Source organism: Hypanus sabinus, chromosome 1 (genome assembly GCF_030144855.1).
Source record: "Hypanus sabinus isolate sHypSab1 chromosome 1, sHypSab1.hap1, whole genome shotgun sequence".
Lineage (NCBI taxonomy): Eukaryota > Metazoa > Chordata > Chondrichthyes > Myliobatiformes > Dasyatidae > Hypanus > Hypanus sabinus.
Window position 1 is genome coordinate 142,391,850 of NC_082706.1, and position 24,387 is coordinate 142,416,236.

Consider the following 24,387-nt stretch of genomic DNA (forward strand, 5'->3'; position numbering starts at 1 on the left):
TTTTGCTCATATCTTTGTGTGTGTCAGAATGGTAATTGGTTTATTATTGTCACATGTACTGAGGTGCAGTATGTGTTACGGTGTGTGTGTGCATGCCAGTGTCCTGGTCTGTGTGTGTGTACATGTCTCTGTGATTTTTCGGTTTCTGTTTGTATGTTAACATATATATGCATGTCTTTGCTGCACTCTGGGGGGCTGCAATCTGGAACAACTGGTCAAGCTCATCCCCCCACCCCACTGCTGAAGTCCCGTTTTAGTGTCCCCGAATGCTGCGGGGCTTTAGATGGGTTTTTCCACACTGGCAATATTGGACAGCTGACTTATCCCAAAGTCGATCTGTGCAACACTTGACATGTGCACAACATCCATGTCAAGTGTTCAAAGCGAGCATTAACTTAACTTAATAAAGGTGAGTGTTGGAAACACTCAGCATGTCAGTCGGCATCTGTGGAGAGAAACTGACATAATTAGTCGGGCTGCTGATCTCCTGTCAGAACAGGGACAAATGAGAGCGGTCCCATCAGCTGTTACTGCTGTTTGGTGTTCTATCTCATTTCCCCATTTCTCCACTGGTTCCAGTCTCACCCTCTATCACAAAGACCGACATCTCTTTCACCATTTAATGTCTACCCCTCTCCACTCCCTCATGACCCTTCCCACTGTGCCCTCATCCTCCTACTGCTCCCCTATGCTCAGCACATTAATAAATAGATCCCTCCTCTTCTGATGAAAGGACTTGGTCCTGAACCATTAACCCTGTTTCTCTCACTGTAGATGCTGCCTGACCTATAGGTGTAGCATTTTGCTTTCTCTGTGAATTTTTTGAACCACAGTTTGGGTCACTCATGGTAGACGTGAGGGCGGAGGGAATCCATGTGGCCAATAAATGTAATCTCTTCCTTCTGTGTTGCTGGAGGGTGAGGATGTCCCTGTGATGTCTGAAATAGATCTGCTGTGCAGTGTGATATAGTCTGCTTCATATTTCAGAATAATTAACCAGAATTCTCTAAACTCTTTAGAAAATTAGCCAAGCATGTAATTCAATGGAAACTCAGGATGACTGATTTATTTTGGGGAAGTGGTGGCATTGTGGCTCAGTGTTTTCCATTCCAGGCCATTGTGGTTTCAATTCATACATTAGAGCTGAAAGGTCTCAAATTATATTCAAGGGCAGTACTGAGTGAGGGTCACACTGTAGGAGGGACAGTACTGAGGGAGGGTCACACTGTGGGAGGGGCAGTATTGAGGAAGTGTCACACTGTGGATGGGGCAGTACTGAGGGAGTGTCACACTGTGGGAGGGGCAGTGCTGAGGGAGTGTCACACTGTGGGAGGGCAGTACTGAGGGAGGGTCACACTGTGGGAGGGGCAGTACTGAGGGAGGGTCACTGTGGGAGGAGTGGTATTCAGTGAGTGTCACATTGTAGGAGAGACAGTACTGAGGGAGTGTCACACTGTAGGAGGAGCAGTACTGAGGGAGCTTCTCACTGTAGGAGGAGCAGTACTGAGGGAGTGTCACACTGTGGGTGGGGCAGCACTGAGGGAGGGTCACACTGTGGGAGGGGCAGTACTGAGGGAGAATCGCACTGTGGGAGGGACAGTACTGAGGGAGGGTCATTGTGGGAGAGACAGTACTGAGGGAATATCGCACAAAGTGAGTGGGGCTAGTAGAGAAGAACTACACACTTTTGGTTAAGGTCGCTGTTGAGAGCTGATGGAATTTCTCGATATTCTGTCTGTCATTTATCCCTCCCTGATCCACCATCAGCAAAGCCCAGATTTTTCTTGTAATTATTCCTTCTTCCAGATCTGTGCATTGCTGACCAGGCCAGCATTTATTACTCCTGTTGAGAAGTGTGAGGGGGAGGGGTATGAGTGATCTTTGTCTTGGACCACTGCAGTCCTTCTGGTGAGGGTGCTCCCACAGTGCTGTTAGGAGGTAAGAGATGAAGGCTGGTGATGAATCTCCACGCCAGCATGTTGAGTAGCTAGGAGCGAGCCTGCAGGTGGTGGTGGTTCTGTTCTCCCTGTCTATACAGACTTTGTGTTTGCATACTGCTATTGGCTTATTATTGTCTCATGTACCAAGAAACAGGGAAACCCTTCGCTTGACAAGCCATCCATACAGATCAGCTCGGAGCCTCAGTACTTTTGAGATAATACAAGGAAAAACAGAATAAAGTGTTACAGCTACAGAGAAAGTGCAGTGCAGGCAGACAATAAGGTGCAAGGTCATAATGATGTAGATCGTGAGGTCAAGATTCCAGCTTATCATACTAGGAAACTATTCAGTAGTCTTATTACAGCAGGATAGAAGCTGAGCTTGGTGGTATATGCTTTCAGGCTTTTGTTCTTCCTGCCCGAAGAAGGAAGGGAACGAGAGAATGGTGAAGGAGAGTTGGTAGGGTCTTTGATAATGCTGACTGCTTTACTGAGCCAGTGAGAAGTGTAGATAGAGTCCACTGAGGAGAGGCTGGTTTCTCTGATGGACAGAGGGGCCATTGCTGGAGTAGGCTTGGCACGTAAAGAGAGTTTGGAAACTTGCTCTACACAGGCTAACTCCTGTGTTTCCTGTATTGCACCAGTATGTTGGAAAGTGAGGGGCAGTGAGAAGTATTAAAAATTCCAAGTCCATCCTTCAGTTTACAATACCATTTGTAAGGAAATGGATCTGCTTCTTAACAACACACCCTTATTTTCTCCAAAGTTCAGAAGGGTCGGAGTTTACTGTGTAAAATAATATTTGTTTGACAGGGTGAGACAGATAGACTGTTTCCTTTATGACTTGGCACAGTGTAAAGAGTATGAGATTGGTCATTAATGGGTGAGAGGTACAGAAATTTCTTCACTCAGATGCTTGGCTGCGGAAGTTTTGTTAGGCTTTTGGGCGCTGGATTATTGTGGACCCTGGGAACTGGATGAGGTCGAAAATCAGCTGCAACCCTGTAAGATTGAGGGGCCAGATACAATTGAGGGGCTGAGTGGCCTACTCCTGTTACTATTCCTTGCTCCCTTGTGTCTTATAGAATTGGGGTGGCACAGTCAGGCTAATGCTATTACAGTATGAGTGACCCTGGTTCGATTCCCCTGCTGCCTGTAAGGGGTTTGCATGTTCTCCTTGTGATTTCATGGGTTTCCTCCAGATGCTCCAGTTTCCTCCCAGATTCCAAAAATGTAAGGGTTAGGTTGCTGTGGCCATGTTATATTGGTGCCAGAAGCATGGTGACACTCGCAAGCAGCTCCCAACACATCCTGGAATCTTTGGTCTTTGAAACAAATGACACATTGTCAATTGTACATGTGACAAATATAGCTAATCTTTAGAACACCTCACTGTCACTTCTGAAAGGAAGAATGAAAGTTGGATGTGGGAGCAGCTGGCTTTGTTGTGACCAGGGCTGGTCTTCCTCAACAGCACTCAAAGCAGATTCAGTGTAACTTCCATTCGGGAAAGCAATGAAGGGGAAAATTTCTGGGACTGCAGGAAGTGAGATTAGTTTGAAATTGGTTTCAAAGGGTCAGGGCAGGCATGGCAAATGAAGGGGATCCTCAATCTCAAACGCTAGGCATTTACATGGATCAAGGGCTAGAATTATAAGGAGAGATACTAGATAATTCGAACATTGTCTCAGTATTGAGTTTGAACTTCTGTACCTCTGCAAGTTCCAGACAGTAGCTCTCCTAGATCCCCCTCTTGCTCACTCAGATTCCTATCTGATTGCCTCGGGACAGCCAAGCCCCAAGCTCTGGAACTTACTCCCTGCACTTCACCAAGACATTGGTGAGACCACTCTTCAAGTATCGTATGTAGCTCTAGTCACCCAGCTGTAGAAACCTGGGAAGGGTGAAGGAAACATCCACAAGGATGTTACTGGGGGGGGGGTGGGGGGGGGATCTTCAGTTATAAGGAGAAAGTTGAGGGGCTGGGACTGTTTTCCCTGAAGTGACGGGAGGCTGAGGGATGACCTTAAAGGGGTTTATAAAATCTTGAGATAAGGTGTGTGATCACAGTCCTTTTCCCAGGGTAGTGGAGTCCAAAACTATAGGACATAAGTTTAAAGTGGGAACTTAAAATTCTCTTTCCCTGAAAAAGAGAATAGTTGACAGCAGACTATATGTGGTGTGTGTCTCCGTCGTCACATTGGTCTAGTAATATTCAAAAGCAAGTGTCTTTGGAAAGGGTGACATGGAAAGAAGATCACTATTCCACCATTGCTTTTCTTCTGATTTCATTGCTTCTTGAAATGGCGAGCTGTAAGCGCCACAGTGCCTGAGAAATAGCGTCTCCACCATTTCTCCAGATCTGAGAGAGACAGAAAAGAACAGAGGGAAAATATTACGGACTTTGGAATTTTTAAATGAAAGACAAAGTGTTCAGAGGGTCATGCTGCAGCTCTGGAGAGGGAAACAAGAGGTCACATATTACCTATTCTAATAAAAGGTTATTGACTTGAATAGTGTCTCCAACTGTCCAGCCAATGATATCAACCAACCCCAGGCATTGTCCACCACTGAACTCTTCCACTAGTGGCGTTCAGGCAGTTCAGAAGTCTTCCTAACTGGATTCTCATCCAGAATTACTTCCCCTTAAACCTTATGTCTCACCATGTGTTTACTCTAATTCTTGAATCCTTGTTAACAACCATAAAGTTTGATAAATATATAATTGCAGTGTTAGGGTTAATGTAATTACTTTTTATCCAGTTCCAATTATAATTTTTGTCCTATTATCCATTGTCACGTATTGCCCAAGCTTCTCATTTGTTTTTATCTTATTACTAACTTCAACTTGGTTTAATGGTTATAATTATATATAATCTATTGTTTTTAACTGGGAAGGGTTATGTGTAGAAACAGGAAGCAGTCCAGGGAGCTTTGAGGCCACAAAAGTGAAGTGCCACCTATAAATCTTCAAGTAATATCTCTGTCAGCCATTGGTCGGAGTACTGTGTGCAGCTCAGATCACCCCTCTGAACTAGCATCTGACAGTGCTGGAGAGGGTACAGAGGAGATTCACCAGGACGTTGCCTGGGATGGAGACTGGCGAGGTTGCCTCTGTTCACCCTGGAGCAGTGGAGGTTAAGAAGGGAAATCATGAAGGTATGGATAGGGTAGACTATAGAAAACCTCTCCCCATATTGAATATGAATAAAACTAAAAAGCATAGATTTAGCATAAGGGGGAAGAGTCTTAGGGAAGAGCATCTTCACCCAGTGAGTGGTGAGTATCTGGAGCACAGAGCTGGAGAGAGTGATGGAAGCAGAGTCACTGACTGCATTAGAAATGTATCTAGACGAGCACTTTGAATCAGATTTATTATCACTGCTTACATGTCGTGAAATGTGTTTTTTTGCGGCAGCGGTACAGTGCAATGGCATAAAATTACTGTAAATTACTAAAGAAAATCGTGCATGAAAAGGAATAATGAGATACAATCCTCTGCAGTCTCTTGCAATTTTGTGCATTGGAGCCTCCATACCAGGCAGTGATGCAACCAGTCAGCATGATCTCCACCATACATCCATAGAAATTTGTAAGGATTTACAATAATTACTAATGAATCACCAAGACACAGAGGCCTACAGGCCAAGTGCTGGAGGATGAGATTAATATGGATGGGTGCCCACTGGTCAGCGTGGATGTCGTGGATCGGCTGGCCTCTATGACTCTAACCCTCTATGACACTAATTCTATCTGTGCCAACTTTAGGAGGGGAGAGGCCAGGATTGGTTCTACCGCGTGGGATGGAAGGGGAAACTCGCAGTCCGAGACCATATAAAGGTAGATCTCTATCCATCTATCTATCTAGCTGTCTGTCTATCTATTGGGCTGTCTCTTCTTTCCATGCCTCTACCTGCCTTTGCTGTATGAAGTTTGTTTAATGGAAATAGGATTCGTTCATCGCTGCTCTCATAACAAAGTACATATTCAGGGAAGGAGGACTGCAATCCTCAGCCAGATTTGGTTTTAGAAAGGCGATTTTCTGTGCCATTCCCCTCCTGAGCAATAAAGCTTCATTCCCTCCGCTGCCAGATTTCTGAACACTACCTCGTTATTCCTTTTGTTTTTGCACCAGTTATTTTGTAATGCATAGCAATTTTATGTCTTTGCACTGTAGTGCTGCTGCAAACCAACAGAATTTCACATCGTGTAGGTCACTGAAACTAAAACAAAAATCAAAAAGACACTCTATGAATCTAGGTGGAGAGAGTCAGAGGCTTTAAATTCCTTGGCACTAACATATCAGAAGTTCTGTCCTGGGGTCAGTACACAAAAAAGGCATGACAGTGCCTCTACTTCTTCAAAGTTTGCATCGATTTGACATGTCACTAAAAACTTTAATAAACTTCTATAGCTGCAGTGTGAAGTTTCCTAAATGATTGCGTCATATGGAAACACCGATGCCCAGGAATGAAAAAGGCTACAGAAGGTGGTGGATAAAGCCCAGTTCAATACAGGCAAAGTCCTCCTCACCATTTAGCACATTTAAATGGAGCACTGGCACAAGAAAGCAGCATCCACCGTCAAAGCCCCCACCGTCCAGGCCATAATTTCTTCTTGCTGCTACCATTAGGCAAGAGGTACAGAAGTATTAGGTCCTACACCACTAGGTTCAGGAACAGTTATTACCCTACAACCACCAGGCTTCTGAAGTGGCATGGGTAACTTCATTCACCAGTACTCTGAACTGATTCCACCTACAGACTCACACTCTCACATTCAAGGGCTCTATACAACTCAGGTTCTCAGTACAGTATTATATTTATTTGCACAGTTTGTCTTCTTGTGCACATTGGTTGTTTATTAGTTTGTGTCTGTTTATGCATAGCTTTTCATAAAATTCTATTTTATTTCTTTATTCCTGTAAATGCCCGCAAGAAAATGAATCTCAAGTAATATATAGTGTATGACCAGCAACAACAAGCTTATACTAATCCTGAATTAATCTAGTTTTATTCTCCTACATTTCCATCAGCTTCCACAGATTCAACTGCTCACCTGTACACTAGGGGCAATTTAAAGCAGCTAGCTAATCCACCTACCGACATGTCTTCTGGACGTGGAAGGAAACCGGAGCATCTGTTGAGCCTTCTTTGCTATTCAATAAAATCATGGCTGACCCAGCTATGGACTCAGTTCCATCTAAATACCTTTTCCCCAGAACTCTTAATTCAACTACGATGCAGCAATCTAACTGTGCTTTAAATGTATTTAATGAGGTGGCTTCTACGGTTTTCCTGGTCAGAGAATTTCACAGATTCACTATTATCTTGGAAAAGCATTTTCCCCTGATCTCATCCTATGTCTATTCTCTCGAATCTTGAGGCTATGACCTCTAGTTCCAGTCTCATTCACCAGTGGAAACAACTTTTCTACCTCTATCTTATCTAATGCTTTTATAATTTCATATGCTTCTGTAAGATATCCTCCCATTCTTCTAAATCCTAGAATGGAGCATTGATAAGGTAAATGTTCAATATCATCATACCCTCAGTTCTAATCAACAAGCTCCAAAACCTGGGTGTCTGTACCTCCCTCTGCAACTGCATCTTTGACTTCCTCACAGTGAGACCACAGTCTCTATGGGTCAGAAATAACATCTTCTCCTTGGTGACAATCAACAAGGGTGAACCTCAAGGACCATGCTTAGCCCACTGCTCTGCTCACTCTACACCCACGACTGTGTGGCTAGGCACATCTCAAATGCTATTTATAAATATGATGATGACACAGCTATTGCTGGTAGACTTTCAGATGGTGATGAGGTGGATTTGAGATAGATTGATTGGTTGAGTGGTGTTGTAACAATCACCTTGCACTAAATGTCACTAAGACCAAGGAGTTGATTGGGGACTTCAGGAAAGGGAATACAAAGGAACACACTGAAGTCCTCAACAGAGATCAGCCATGGAAAGTGTGAGCAGTTTCAAGTTCCTCGGAGTCAACAACTCTGAAGATCCATCCTGACCCCAACATGCTGATGCACTTACAAAGTAGACATGACAGTGGCTATATTTCATTAAGGGGTTGAGGAAAATTGCTACAACACCAAAGATGTTCGCAGATTTCTACAGATGTACCATAGAGAGTATTCTAACTGGTTGCATCATCACCTGATATGGAGGGGCCACTGGACAGGATCGGAAAAAGCTGCAGAAGGTTGTGAACTTAGCCGCTTTCATCATAGGCTCTAGAATCCTCAGCATCAAGGACATAGAGTCATAGAGAATTACAGCACAGAAACAGACCCTTCAGCCCATCTAGTCCATGCCGAAACCATTTACACTGCCTACTCCCATTGATCTGCACTGAGACCATATCCCTCTATGTCCCTACTGTCCATGTACCTATCCAAACTTCTCTTAAACGTTGAAATCAAGCTTGCATGCACCACTTGTGCTGGCATTTCTTTCCTCACTCTCACAACCCTCTGAGTGAAGAAGTTACCCCTCATGTTCCCCTTAAACTTCTCACTTTTCACTCTTAACCCATGACTTCTGGTTGTAGTTCCACCCAGCCTCAGTGGAAGCAGCCTGCTTGCACTTACCCTATCTATACCCCTCATAATTTTGTACAAATCCATCAAATCTCCTCCCAATCTTCTATGTTCTAAAGCAAACAGTACTGATTGATTCAATCTTTCCTTATAACTCAGGTCCTCCGGACAGCAACATCCTTGTGAATTTTCTCTGTACTCTTTCAACCTTGTTTATATCTTTCATGTAGCATAACAATACTCCAAATTAGGCCCTGCCAACCTCTTATACAACTTCAACATAACATCCCATTTCCTGTACTCAGTACATTGATTTATGAAGGCCAATGTGCCAGAAGCTTTCTTTACGACCCTATCTACCTGTGACACCACTTTCAACGAATTATGGACCTGTATTCCCAGATCCCTTTGTTCTACTGCACTCCTCAGTGCCCTACCGTTCACTGTGTAAGACCTACCCTTGGCTGGCCCTTACAAAGGGCAAAACCTCACACTTGTCTGTACTAAATTACATCTGCCATTTTCAAGCTGTTTTTCCAGCTGATGCAGATCCCTGAGCAAGCCACGATAGCCTTCCTCACTGCCCACTACACCCTCAATCTTGGTGTCATCCACAAATTTGCTGATCCAGTTAACCACATTATCAACCAGATCATTGATATAGATGACAAACAACAACAGACCCAGCTGCAGCACTCCACTAGTCACAGGCCTCCAGTCAGAGAGGCAACCCTCTACTACCACTCTCTGGCTTCTCCCACACAGCCAAGGTTGAATCCAATTTACTACCTCGTCCTGAATACTGAGCGACTGAACCTTCTTGACCAGCCTCCTATGTGGGACCTTGTCAAATACCTTACTGAAGTTCATATAGACAATACCCACTGCCTCGCCTTCATCCACTTTCTTGGTAACTTCCTCGAAAAACTCTGTAAGATTTGTCAGACATGACCTACCACGCACAATGCTATGCGGACTATCCTTAATCAGTGCATGTCTATCTAAACACTTATAGATCTGATCCCTTTGAAAACCTTCCAATAACTTTCCCACAACTGATGTCAGACTCACTGACCTATAATTCCCTGGTTTATTTTTACAGCCTTTCTTAAACAACAGTACAACACTGGCTATTTTCTAATCCACTTGTACGTCTCCTGTCACTAAGGATGTTTTAAATATCTTTACCAGGGCCCCGGCAGTTTCTTGCCTCTCATAGGGTCCAAGGGAACAGCTTGTCAAGCTGGGGGATTTACAACACCCTGATTTGCCTCAGGATAGTAAACACCTCCTCCTCTGTAATCTGTACAGGGTCTATGAAGTTGATACCACTTTGCCTCACTTTTATAGACTGTATCGAACTTCTGAGTAAATACAGATGCAAAGGATTCATTTAAGATCTCCCTCATCTGTTTTGGCTTCACACACGGATTACCATTCTGGTCTTCCAGAGGACCAATTATGTCCCTTGCAATCTGTTTGCTCTTAAAAAGTCATCTTGAAAATGCAATGCCTCAAAAAGATGACATCCATCGCTAAGGAACCCCAGCACCCAGGCCATGCCCGCTTCTCAGGAAGGAGGCACACAAGTCTTTAGGGGAGCAGCTTCTTCACACCATCAGGTTTCTAAATCAGCATAAACAGATGTACACTACCTCAATATTTTTCTCTCTCTGTTTTGCACTTATTTAATTTATTTTTAAATCTATTTCTTAATTATAGTTTATAGTTTTTTTAACATTGTGTTGCAAGGTACTACTACTGCAGAACAACAAACTTCACAACATATGCCAGTGATTTTAAACCTTATTCTGATTAATTTTCTGCTAAGATGTGAGTTCTTCTGTTCATGAGGATATACTGTAAATACCATTGCTGTACGTTTGGTCAGAGACTGGACATCCTGTAGCGTGTGGTAACCAAATCCTTTCCATCCCAACAAAACAAGAATCAATAGGATAGCGCACCCTCCACTCACCTGGGTAGAATGCAGATCCAAAGTTTCCCAAATTACCATTAACCGTTCATATCCAACCACTGGTGCATGCTCTCTGTAGTTGTTCCATCTACAAAATGCACTGCAGTTACTTGCATAGGCTATTGTGACAGCACCTCTCGAACCACTGTCAGAACTGTAGGGACATGGGGGCACCAGCCCTGCAGGCTCCCTTCCAAGTCACACATTACCCCATCAGTGGGTCTCAATCTTGGAACTTCCTCCCCTTACAGCACCTTCACTGGACATGGCAAGGTCCACTGCAGGACATATGGACTGCTTATCTCCAGCTTCCCCAGGTCCATTACCAATGTGGAGTTAAGCCTGGCCAGTTCCTGGAAAAACCCTGCAAAGATCTTGGCTCTCAGCTTTGATGTTTTGCAATGACATTTCAATCTGAAGTAAATGCTGTTTCTGTATAAAACTAATTCATAAAGTCATACAACAGGAAAACAGGCCCTTTGGCCCAGCTGTTCCATGCTAACCAAGATACCCCATCTAAGCTAGTCCCATTTGCCGGTACTTGGGGCATAACCTTTCCAACTGTCTTTTACTGTACATGCTTCAACCGCTTCCTCTAGTGGCTCATTTCACATACTGATTACCCTCTGTGTGAAAAAGTTGCCCCTCAGGTTCCTATTAAATCTCTCCGCTCTCACCTTAAACCTATGCCCTTTAACTCTTAATTCCCTAACACTGAGAAAAAGACTGTGTGTTTTCCCAGTCTATGCTATGATTTCATACAATCACCTCAAGTCTCCTATTACGCTCCAAAGAAGGAAGTCCTAGCCTATCCAGTCTCCGCCTGTAACTCACTCCATAAGTCCTGGCAACATCCTTTTAAATCTTTTCAGCACTCTTTCCAGTTTAATAATGCTTTTGTAATAGCAGGGCGACAGACACCTTTGGCTCCTGAGCTGTTCCTTTCTCTTGGAAGTGTGGGTCTGACGCAGAGACATTAACTCTGAGTCTCGTTGCGATGCCAAGTGAGGCAGACATGGCAAAAATAAACCCTGAAGTATTCTCGAATTGCAGCGATGCTTTAATCATAGTCAGCATGTTGCTATTAGGAATCTTAATTAAAGGGTGACCCACGGGATTATAATTTCACAATATTGATGTTTGCTCTGTAGATACCTTTAGGGACTTACCAAAAAAAATTTGTAGATTTATGAAATGCAGCTACTGGCAAAGGAACATAATATTTGACAGCTGGTGTAAAAAGGAAAATAGTGAAATTTGCTGTGTGTCTATTGGGAGGATTTCTTTAAAAAACTGTGGAAAATTAGCTTTATGTCCCATTGCTTGATATGAAAAAAAGATGTTTCTGATGTTTCAAAGGGTTTATACCTTGTGTGGTCATGCAATGTGATTGGAATCTGGAAAGAGTCTTTTAACACTTAGAGCACCTTTTGAATGTTATGGAGGCCATTTGGCCCTACTGTCTGTTCTGTCATTCAGAACTATCACAGCTGAGTTGATCTTGGTCTCTGCTCTACTTCCCCAGAGCTTTTGACTTGTGCTCAGACTTCAATCTTCTCTCTCTTCTCCTTTACAAACATGAGAAAATCTGCAGATGCTGGAAATCCAAAATGACACACACAAATTGCTGAAAGAACTCAGCAGGCCAGGCAGCATCTATGGAAAATGGTAAGCAGTCGATGTTCAGGACCGAGACCCTTCATGGACTGTTTACTCTTTTCCATTGTTTCTCCAGCATGTCATATGTGTCTCTTCACCTTTAATACACTGATTGCCTCCTCCACCAAAGATCTTTGATGAAGGGAACTTCAGATATTCACAACACACTGGGATGAGAAATTCCTCCTGATCTCCATCGGATTCCTTCATTTCAGGACAGAGTGGGAGGCTCTGGAGAGGGTGCAGAACAGTTTTACCGAGATGCTGCCTGGATTAGGGTATGAACTAGAAGGAGAAATTGAATAAACTTGTTTACTGTGGTGCAGCAGAGGCTGCTGGTATCATTTTCTAATTCATGAGGGCATGCATTTGAGATGAGAGGGTTAAATTCAAAGGAGATATGCAGATTAGGATTTTTGCACAGAGAGGTGGGTGTACGGAATGGGCTGCCAGGGATGGTGGTGAAGGCAGATGCAATAGAGATGATTAAGAAGCTCTTAGATAGGCACAGGGATATGGAATAAATGAGGTAGCATTTATTAGTTTGGTACAACATCATGGACTGAAGGGTTTGTCTGCAGTATTGTTCTATGCTCTATGTCCCTGCTCTAAAACTCTGCCCCCGATCTAGATACTCCCTCAAGGGTAACATCCTTCAGCACCTTATCAGTCACCCTTAGAATCTGATGGTTCAATAAGACCAACCCTCATTCCCCAACACCTCATTCAATATAGGCCCACCCTCCACATCCTTGTCTTTTTAAACGGTCTCTCTAATCCAGGAATTTACAAAGTAAATCTTGATCATTTGCTTTGTGTTGTAAGTTGGTAAATTGCTTCAATATTGTCACATGTACAATATAAACTTTTGTGTATCTTGTACATGTGACAATATTTCCATGCAGAGTACGTTGAGGTCACAGAAGGAGTGCGTTATAAAGTGTTTCGGGCTCGGTGAAAATGCAGTGCAGGTGAACAGCCCATGTCCAGTGGCCATGATGAGGTAGACAGTGAGGTCATAGTCCATCAACTGGTATCAGTGGGATGGAAGCTATCCCTGACCCTAGTAGTACGTGTTCTTGAGCTTTTGTATCTTCTGCCCACTGTGAGGGGGGGTGGGGGGTGAGATGGATCTGTGAGTGTCTCAGCTGCTTTCCAAAGGCGCTGGAGTCTGCATCATATCCAAGTATATTCCTATTTAAAAATTCCAGGCAGTGCTCCAGGTGTGGTCTCAACATTTTCGTGTCCCAATGCAGTGAGATTTCCCAATCCCATTTGCAATGAGGTTCAACATTCCATTTCCCTTCCTAATTGCCCACATGTTAACTTTGCACACAGGATATCCTGATCACCCTGTCCTGTAGAATTCTATAGTCTCTGCAGTTCTCAGCTTTTCTATTCTCCCTCACACTTCCCTAAATTATATTCCATCTGACAACTGTAGCTTTGTAAACAATTTGCTTTCCCATCGGCCATTGCATCCTAAGTGATTGTGGCTCCAACCTACCTGGTCCTTTCTAGTGAAAGGGCATTGAGCTCAGTGGGCGTTGAGAACAGGAGTCGGTAGCTTATGTTGCAGCTGTACAAGTTGTTGGTGAGGCCACACATGGTGTACTGTATACAATTTTAGTTACCCTGCAATAGGAAATATGTGGTTAAAAGGGAAAGATTTACAAGGCTGTTGTCGGGACTGGAGGGCCTGAGTTATAGGGAGAAGTTGGCCAGGCTAAGTCTTTATTCCTTAGAACAAAGGAGAATGAGGGGTGAACTCATAAAAATGTTTAAAATTATGAGAAGCTTAGATAAAGCCTTTTCCCCAGGGTAGGAGAATACAAAATTAGGGGCATAGATTTAGGGTGAGAGGAGAAAGATTTAAAAGCGACGTTGTAGGATTTTGTGAATAAAACATGCAAGAGTCGTTTTATGTGCTGAACAAAAGCCTTTACTTCCATTACGAATGAAACAAAGGCAGTTGCCTTACACGGACATTGTTACTTCAAACACCTTCTCTTAAAGTGACCACAACTACTCAATGTGGTGTTTGTGTAGAACAGTTTCTGTTAGGAACAATATGTGTCATCTGTCATCCATTGCATTACCCTACAACAAGATGGAGTGGTGAGAATATGCAGAGAGCTGCCGGAGGAAGTATTTGAGACAGATACAAGACTATAATTTAGGAACCATTTGGATAGGTATGTGGAGGGGCAGAGCTTAGAGACATATGGGCTGAACGCAGATAACTTTGACCAGCTGGTCAGCATGAAATGGTTGGGCTGAAGTCTTTACTGTTGTATTGTTCTATTAATTTATTGATGAAGCCCAGAAATACCAGCCATTTTCTCAGGCTGCACTCACTCCTTTTACTCTATATTGTCTCTCATTTTTCCTACCATGCTGGCGTTAATCCGTGATATACTTCATATGCCATGTGACTGTCCATTCCACCAACCTGCTGTTAGCTATCACTGCCCTGGCCACAGTTCACAACACTGCCGAGTTTAGATATTGTTGCTTTCCCCCTCGTCTTGATCATGGAAATGGATTAAGGAAGTACTGATACCATCACAAGTTCCTGGGGACCACTATTACTAAGCACTTCCATAAGGCTGCTGGGAATTCATACTGCATCACTGGTCTATCCTCAGCTGGAGTATTGTGTTCAATTTGGTTGACACATTCAAGGCAGGATTTAAAGGTGTTAATCAGAACTTAAAGGACTGGTTTCTGAGATGAGGAGCTACAGTTACAGATGTAGATTAAGGAATTAAGCTGTTTCTTTGGAGAAGGGAAGGCTAAGGGGAGCAGCCTTCTCTTCAAAGAAGTGCGTAAGTCGATGAGGGTCAGGATGGAATGGATGGTGGAGGTTGTACCGATTGGTGAAAGGATCAAGAATTGGAGGGTATAGATATAAAATAAAGGAAGAGAATTCAGCTTGACATGGGGGGATTATTTTCCCACAGCAAGTAGTTGGAATCAGAATGCATCACCTTCAGATGTGGTGGAGCCGGGTTCCACAGTGACTCTCAAGAGGGAACTGGGTGAACAAAGAGGAGGAGAATTTGCAGAGAAGAAACCAGGGCTTGGAACTAGTGAGTTGTTCAGATAGAGAGCTAGTATGGGAATTGTGGGCTGAACAGCCTTGTTCTTTGCTGTCGTTGTTCTATGACTGTAGATGATACAAAACATGTCTCTATAGTGATAGTGAAGAGAGAATATTTAAACTGAAAGAGGAAAGAAATGGTCTGGTCATTTGGGCAAAAGATTACTAAATACAAATTAACTCAGAGCAGCTTGAAGTGGAAATAAAAAAGTCAAAGTCAAGTTTATTGTCGTACGCACAAGTAGCTTTGTGCACAGGTGATCCAAGTGGACAGAGTATTCAGAGACACTAGAGGTTCTGCCGGTGCTGGAAATCTTGAACAACATGCACACAATGCTGGAGGAACTCGGCAGGTCAGGCAGCAGCTATGGAGGGAAATAAACAGTTAATGTTTATGGTCAAGATCTATCATCAGCATCATGATGAAGGGTCTCAGCCTAAAGCATTAACTGTTTGTTTCCCTCTGTAGCTGCTGCCCGACCTGCCGAGTTCCTCCAGCACTGTGTGTCATTTGATCATGGTGTTGCTATACTGAGGTGTTGATTAGAATTGTGCCAGTTGGTTGAAAAACTGAATGGTTACAGAGAAGTAGCTGTTCCCGAAACTGGCGGTGTGGGACACCAGACTTCTGTACCCTCTACCGATGGTAGCTGCGAGAAGATGACATGGCCTGGATGGTGAGAATCTTGGATGATGGATGCTGCCTTCTTGAAGTAGCACATTTAGATAGGTGCAACAGGGCAAGGGAATGTACTCTGAATGGGAGAATACTGAGAGGTGTAGAGAAACAGAGACATCAGAGAAGTTCTTCCAGGTAGAAAGACAGGTTGGTGATGTAGTTAAGAAAGAATAAAACAGGTGTTCTTTTATAAAAGAGTGCAAGAACAGGGTGTTTACAGCCAAGCCTATTAGGCTACAGCTCAAATACCCCATGCAGTTCTAGTCACCATATTACAGGAAAGGTGTGATTGCACTGCAGAGGGTGCAGAGGAGATTTATGAGGATGTTGTCAGGGCTGGAAAATTGTGGTCATGGGGATAAATTGGAGAGGCCAGGGTTCCATTTTTTTTGGAACAGAAGAGGCAAAGGGAAGAATTAATTATGTGGTGTAAGAGGGGCAGGTATTTAAATTAATCAAAACCAGATTTTTTAAAGTCTTAGATTATGTGAAATCTGTAAATCTGTTGTTGTCCGGCAGCAGTACAGCGCAAAAACATACCATCCAAAGTTTAGAGGGGAGAGGTGGAATGATTTCATTCCCTCAGGAACTGGGGAGTTTGCAGATCTCAGTCCCTGAAAAGATGGGAGAGTCAAAGACAGTTGATGGGATCTGTGGTCTTAAAGGGTTGTGACCTGGAAAACTACAGTCTTCGGGGGTGGGGGGGAGTGGAACAGGCTCAATGGGCTGAATGGTCTCCTGGGCAGCAAATTATCTATGCATGTATTGCAGCATTTTGCAGTGGCAGATGTCAGGCCAACTGTCTACAATCCCTATTTTCCACTCCTCTCTACCTGAACAAGTCCACAAGTCCATCGCACTTTTTTCTCATTCACTTAGACCTCTTGAGAAATAAGGGGGCTTTTTCATGATGGCAGTCAATACATCCACTCTTTCTGTGCGACTTCTTTTACGACTTTAGGATGGTGGCTGACAGATGCAGGGATGTATTAGCCTTTAGCTCCATTGGTTTGCCAAGTATATCTGATGACAGAGATTGGCTTAAGGTGCCCTACTTCCACCCTCATCTACTTATATCGGAAAGCTTTTAGTGTCTTATACCATGAAGACAGACACAAAATATTTATTCAGAGTCTCTACTATTTCCTTATTTCCTATTATTAATTCCCTTGTCTCATCCTCGAGGGAATCTATGCATATTTTAACTTCTCTGTTCCTTTTTAAGTACTTGAAGAATCCCTTACTGTCTCTTCTTAAACTTCGCAAGTGCTCTTTCATAACGTATTTTTCCCCATTCATTGTTTCTGAAATTTTTTCTGTCTTTTAACCCACAGTAATCCCTGCAACACTGTCAACCTTTTCACTCAGAGTAGAAACACAATAGAGACTAGAATCTGGGTAAAGCTCAAGATTCTGGCAGATGAACTGTCTCTGCCATTTCCGTCCATCGAGGCTGCCTGACCCACTGAGCTCTTCCAGAATCTTGTGCTTTGAGGTTTTTTTTTGTCATTTTGCTCCTACATTTAACTAACTTGATTAACTATGTGTGTCACATCTTTTTTGGAGAGCTTACTTCTCAAAGGCATAAATCTATGTGAGAATTAAGAAAAATCTCCTTAAATACCTGCCACCACTTATTGGTCATGATACCTTTTGATTTGCTTTCTCTGCTTTAGCCAACTCTGTCTTCATTATTTTTTCATTAATAAAGACAGCTGCCTTCATTTAAATTTAAAACACTACTGTTAGAACAAAGTATCTTACTTTCAAACCAAATATGATGTTTTATCATGTTATGATCACTCTTCCCCAGTGGAGCTCTTTGCTGTTGAGCATTGATAAATCCTATTGCACATCATCAGATAATCTGTTGTTTCCTGATTGTTTCTGCAGAATACTGCTGTACGTAACTTCCTCAATATTCTTTACAAATTGTTTTCGAGGCACCCTTTGCAAATTAGATTTGCCCATAGTAAGTGAAAATTAAATTCCAATACCTTCCTCACTAGCCTATTTCTTGATGTATACAGTAAGGCTGCCTTTAGGCTCATTTTCCCCTCTTAATTTTTCTTTCAGATCATCTCTCTGAAATGTAAAATATCCTAAAATATTCTCTGCCCACACTCTGGTCACTGTGAGGTGACAGGGGAGAGATTTAATGGGGACCTGAGAGACAAGTTTTTCACACAGAGGGTGCTGCTATATGGAACGAGCTGCCGGAAGAAGTGGTTGGAGCAAATATGATAGTGACATTTAAAAGACACTTGGGCAGCTAGATGGATAGGAGAAGTTCAAGGGGATATGGGCCAAATGCAGGCAATTTGGGACTAGCTTGGATGGGTATCATGTTCAACATGGACCAATTGGCCAAAGGGCCTGTTTCCATCCTATATCACTTTCTGTGGCTCTGTCCCCGCACTCCTGTTTGTGGGATTTGACCGTGTGGAACTTGGTTCCCATTTTTCTCACAGTGGTATAGAAATCAACCATCCGACGTTCTGAATGGGCTTTCAAATGAGAGAAGGTTGTGTGTGAAATGTCTCTTACTGACAAAGTAAGCAGGACAATTACATTTTCTTGTTTAGTTCTGCGTGTGATTAACCAGGCTGAGCCTGTTTCACTCCGCAGGACTTAATTCATTTGTTCCAGCAGAAAGTGCTGATCCACATATTAAGTTTTGCAACAGTCATTTTTTTTAATTTATAAAAATCACATGTCAATCAAACTCATCACAGCTGCCCAGGGTCTCACTGTAGCAAGGAACTCATGGAATGTATACCAGAGAAGAGTACAGTACAGCAACAGGCCCTTTGGCCCACAATGTTGTACCAAGCTAATTAAACTTGTAATCAAATGCCCAATTAAACTAATATTTATATCCTTTCATTTCCTGCTTACCCAAGCATCTAAGAACCCTTTGAATGTTTCTGTCATATGCCTCTACTACCACCCCAAACAGCGCATTCTAGCACCCACCACTGTGTAAAAAAACCTGACCCACACATCTCCTTTGAACTTACCCTGTCTCACTTTTATTGCGTTCCCTCTATCAGACATTTCATCCCTGGGAGAAATGTACCAGCTGTCTGCTCGATCTATGCCTTTCGTAATCTTGTAATCTTCTCTCAGCTCTCCTCTCGGCCTCTGTAGAACAGCACATTACAGGAACAGAGTATTTGGCCCACATTGTCTGCATTGAACATGATGCCAACTCAAACTAAATTCTATATGCTTCCACGCGACTTGTATCTCTCCATTCATGAGTCTGTCTAAAAGCCTCCTAAACACTTTTTAGTACATCTTTGTCCAATACCACCGGCAGAATCTTTGAGACACCCACTACTCTCTATGTGAAAAACACCTTATCCAGCACTTCTGCTTTAAACTTTTTCCTTCCACCTTAAAAACATGTTCACTAGACGTTCTACCCTTCCTACTGTATAGCTCTGTACAGATCAATTCAACACAACAGTGAAGTATTAGGGGAGACAATATCAGAACGCAGAATAAGGTGGTACAATTACAATGAAAGTGCAGTGCAGATAGACAATAAAGTAGATTGTGAGTTTGTCCATCTAGGGGATTGCTTGAAAGAAGAATGGAGGGCTATTTGGGAGAGGAGAATTAGATCAATTTTAATGTAGGTTAATAGGTTGGCACAGCCTTGAGGGCTGAAGGGGCTGAATTATGCTGTACGGTTCTATGTTCATTAGCAGGGTAGAAGTTGTCCTTGAGCCCCAGACGTCTCACACCACCTGGAGTATGACCAAACATGTTAGGAAACCCTAATCTGGGAATGATGAGGGAGAAGGTCTTCGTGCTCTCCCTTCTTAGAACTCACAGACTATGGCTCTTTGAGAAAGTCTTTCCTCTTTTTCCCTGCTCAGGAACTGACTACAAGAACATTCTACACTCAGATGTTTAATGTACAAGGTCCACATCGAGCAAAATGTTACTTTTTATTTCCAGTTCTTCCAGAAGAAATCTGTTAGCAGACTATTGAAATTAGTAAATTGGTTTATTATTGTCACATGTACCATGGTACAGTGAAAAATTCTGTTTTGTGTCCATGCAGATCATTTCATCACATCAGTGCATTGGGGTAGTACAAAGGGAAAACAATAACAGAATGCAGAATAACGAGTTACAGCTATAGAGAAAGCCCAGTGCAGAAAGGCAGTAGGGTGCAAGGTCAAACTACCTTTTAACTCTTCTTTGCATCTTGATGCTATTGTTCTCATAAAAGGGAAGCCTAAACTATTCAAATTACAGTCTCAGGAAAATCTTGTACAATCTGGGTTAGAAGATCCCCAGCCTTGTCATATCTCCACAAAGTGCTCCCTTGCTGTGATCATCTACCATCCCCACACACTCCCAGATCTCCAACCTCTTCTACTTCCAGTCTCCTGAGAATCCCTGAGCTTCATTGCCCCTAGTCCCAAGGTTCAGTCTGCCTTTCTCTCCTCTTTAAAACTCCCTTTCTGACCAAGCTTTTGGTTGCCTATCTAGTTTCCTTAAAGTAGTATGTGTCATCAGAATTTGGTGGTTTTGTGCCTTTGGTATACTTTGGGATGTTATAGTCCATTAAATAAGCTATACACTTAATGACCACTCTATTAGGCACCTCCTGTATCTAATGAATGTATGTTCACAGCCTTCTGCTGCTCTAGTCTATCCACTTCAACATGTTGTGCATTCAGAGATGCTGCTCTGCACACCACCGTTGTAACACACGATTATTTCAATTACTGTCACCTTCCAGTCAGCGTGAACCAGTGTGGCCATTCTCCTCCAGTCTCTCTCATTAACAAGGTGTTTTCACCCACAGAACTGGTGCTCACTGGATGTTTTTTTTGTTTTACACACCATTCTCTGTAAACTCTCGAGACTGTTGTGCATGAAAATTCCAGATCAGCAGTTTCTGAGACACTCAAACCACCCCATCTGGCACCAACAATCATTTCATGATCAATCTCACTTAGGTCACATTTCTTCCTCATTCTGATGTTTGTTCTGAACATCGACTGAACATCCTGACCTTGTCTGCATGTTTTTCTACTTTGAGTTGCTGCCACATGATTAGACATTTGCATTAATGAACAGGTTCAAAATTCAAAGTAAAATTCATTATCGGAGTACATACATGTCACCACATACAACCCTGGGACTCTTTTACCGCAGGCAAATCTATAGAACAGTAACTGTAAGCAGGATCAATGGATAACAAACTGCAAATGCAGATAATAAATAAATAGCAATAAATAACAAGCATGAAATAACAAGATAAAAGAGTCCTTAAATGAGTGTCGCTATCCCCTTTTGTTCAAGAGCCTGATGATTGAGAAGTAGTAGCTGTTTTTGAACCTGGTGGTGTGAGTCCTGAGACTCTTGTACTCTCTTCCTGATGGCCGCATCGAGAAGAGGCATGGCCTGGGTGGTGAGGATCTTTGGTGATGGATGCTGTCTTCCTACGGTACGGCGACGTTTCATGTAGCTCAATGGCTGGGTCTCACCCATGATGCACTGGGCCTAATCTGTCACCTTTTGTAAGATTTTCTGCTCAAAGGCATTGTCGTTTCCATACCAACTTATAATGCAGCCAGTCAGCACACTTCCCACCACACATCTATAGAGGTTTGCCAAGGTTTTTGATGACATGACAAATCTCCACAGAGGCCCCTCCTTGCCCTCCTCACAATTAAATGATGTACAGGTGTACCTAATTAAGTGGCCACTGTGTACAAATGCACGTTGTTGTTCTGTGAGTTGTGAAAGTGGGGCAGTGGGTATGTTGTGATATACGGCACATGGTATTGTGATTTCGTATACAGTAAATGCGACAGTGAGACTGCTTGGTGGACCTTTGCATCACAGGATCATGCAATAAGATTGGTGCCCTTTGACCCATTGTCCCAGTGTCGTCTCACTGAAAAGGCTCTCTGATTAGCCCAATGCTCTGCACTCTTTCTCTACACCTCTACTATTTATTTCCACTTCCACATAGTGGATATTCTGAAAAGCTAATGTTGAATGTGCCCTTTCACAGAAACATAGATTCATACGGAAAATGGGTCTTCAGCTTGTGGTCCACGCCAATCAAGGTGCTCGTCCGAGCTGGTTCCGTTAGACCCAAATCTTCTTTAAAGATGAAGATTAGCTTTATATCTCACATGTACACTGAAACATACAGTGAAATGTGCCATTTGCATACATCTCTAAACCTTTCCAACCACGCGCTTGTCCAAATGCCTTTAAAGTGTTATAATTGTACCTGCCTCAGTCACTTACTCTCACAGCTCATTCCACAAACAAGTTTTGCCCCTCAACTTCCTATTAAACTGCTACCCTCACACCTTAAACATATGCCCTCTAGTTCTCAATTGAAAGACTGGAGTCACAGAATACTACAGCACAGAAATAGCCCTTTCAGCCCCTGCTAAACTATTAATCTGCTTATAATTCACATTATTTATTTCGATACATTGCAACTCAGTGTGCAAGAAGATACCTCTGATCTCCCTTTACAAGTTCTTGCTCCAATTACCTTGAATGGGTGCCCTTGTTATATAAACTAGACTGCCATTTGTATCCTCAGTAATTTCCGAGGACAATATCTCCATTGTTGTGTCACATATTGATGATGCTGGCTGCTTTACTGTGGCAGCGAGACATGCAGACAGAGAGGAGGCTGGTTTCTGTAAAATGCTGAGCTGTGTCCACAACCCGCTGCAGTTTCTAGTAGTCTCAGGCCGAGCAATTCTCATACCAAGCTGTGATACATATGGACAGGATGCCTTCTAAGGCATTAATAAAAATTTGGTGAGGATCATCGGGGACATGCGGAATCTCCTAGCCTTCTGAGAAAGTAGAGGCACTGGTGAGCTTTTTTGATTGTAGCATCCACATTGTTGGACTACATCTGGATATTGGTGATAGTCACTTGCCTCCATCCCAGCACCATGGATACAGACAGGAACGTGTACTCTGTCCTGTTTCCTGAGGTCAGGGACCAGCTCCTTCAGGTACATAATCAAGGACCCTTCCCTCTCCCATTGCGCAGAAGACGCAAAAGTCATCAGACTCAAAATGGTCCCCAATGTTCAACAAGGTAGACTCTTGACCTCTCAATCTACCTGCTCAAACTCTCTCCATAACAAAGTCCTTTGAGTCCTGGCAACATCCTTGTAACTCTCCTCTGTACTCTTTCTAGATTACTGGCACCTTTCCTTTAGTTGGGTGACCAAATCTGAAAAAAATATTCCAAATACAGCCTTATCAACATCTTGTACAACTGTAATGTTGTATTGGTGTCAGATATAGAAAGAGTTTGAGATGTGAAGAATGAGTAATTCCTGACAGGATATTCTAATGAGGAATGGTTGAGCAGATTGGGGCTAAATTCAAAGTAGTTTCATTATCAAAATATGGATATGTTATCATATAAAATCTTGGATTCTTTTTCTTGCAGGCATTTACAGGAAAAAAGAAATGCAATAGAATTTTACACAAAAAAATTGCCATAGAAAAATGGACAAAAATTGACCAACAACCATTGTGCAAAAGAAGATAAACTGTGCAAATAAAAGTAATACTGAGGACATGAGGTGTAAAGAGTCATTGAAAGTAGAAAAGAATCCATTCAGTCTAATAGTAATTGAAGCTATCCACAGTGGTTGAAGAGCCTAATGGTTGTAGGGTAATAGCTGTTCCTGAAACTGGTGGTGTGGGACCTGAGACTTCTGTACCTCCAGCCTAATGGTAATTGCCAGTAGAGGGTATGATCTGGATTGGGGGAGGAGGTCTTTGATGATGGATGCTGCTTTCTTCTGGCAGCGGTCCATGTAAATGTACTCAATAGTGGGAAGGACTTTGCCTATGATGATACTGGACTGTGTCCACCACTTCCTGTTGCTGTTTCCATTTCTGGGTAGTAGTGGTTTCATATCAGGCTTTCATGTAGCCTGTAAGAGTACTCTGCACTGTGCATCTATAGAAGACTGTCAAAGTTTTAGTGTCATGTGGAATCCATGCAAGCTTCTCAGAAAGTTGAGGCACTGTCATGTCTTCTTTGTGATGGTACTTATATGTAGGTACCAGGACAGATCTTCGGATATATTAACATCAAAGAATTTAAAACTATTGACCCTATCCACCTCTATTCCCCTAATGAGGACTGTCCTGTAGTAGACTGTAGTAGCTGTTTGGTTTTGCTAGTGTTGAGTGAGAGGTTGTTGTTGAGTCACCTCTCAACCAGATTTCCAATCTCCCTCCTGTATGTCAATTCGTCAGCAACTTTGATTCAGTCATAACAGTGGTGTTGTCATCAAATTTAGAGTGGAGGTTAGATAACTGAGAAATATATTTATTAAGACAGGAGATTCAAAAGGAAAAGCAGCTGTGGATGTTTCTTTTTGTGGGGGCATCTAGAACAAGGGTCATGGATTCAGGATGAGTGACTGCCCATTTTAGATG

At 42.8% G+C, this 24,387-nt stretch overlaps 1 protein-coding gene across 15 annotated transcripts in view; it reads left to right on the top strand.

The window, feature by feature from the left end:
- LOC132398296 (zinc finger protein 521) overlaps positions 1 to 24,387 on the top strand; it is a 475,733-nt gene that overhangs the window by 231,333 nt on the left and 220,013 nt on the right. For 12 of the 15 annotated variants that reach the window (XR_009513618.1, XM_059977555.1, XM_059977589.1 and 9 more), the window contains one exon: positions 5,709 to 5,780. The exons of the other annotated variants lie outside the window; for them this stretch is intronic. Coding sequence is in view for 11 of the 12 variants with exons in the window: in XM_059977555.1 (XP_059833538.1) it covers positions 5,709 to 5,780 (72 nt within the window). In the remaining variant the exon portion in view is untranslated. The remainder of the gene's footprint in view (positions 1 to 5,708; positions 5,781 to 24,387) is intronic. 15 annotated transcript variants of the gene reach the window in all.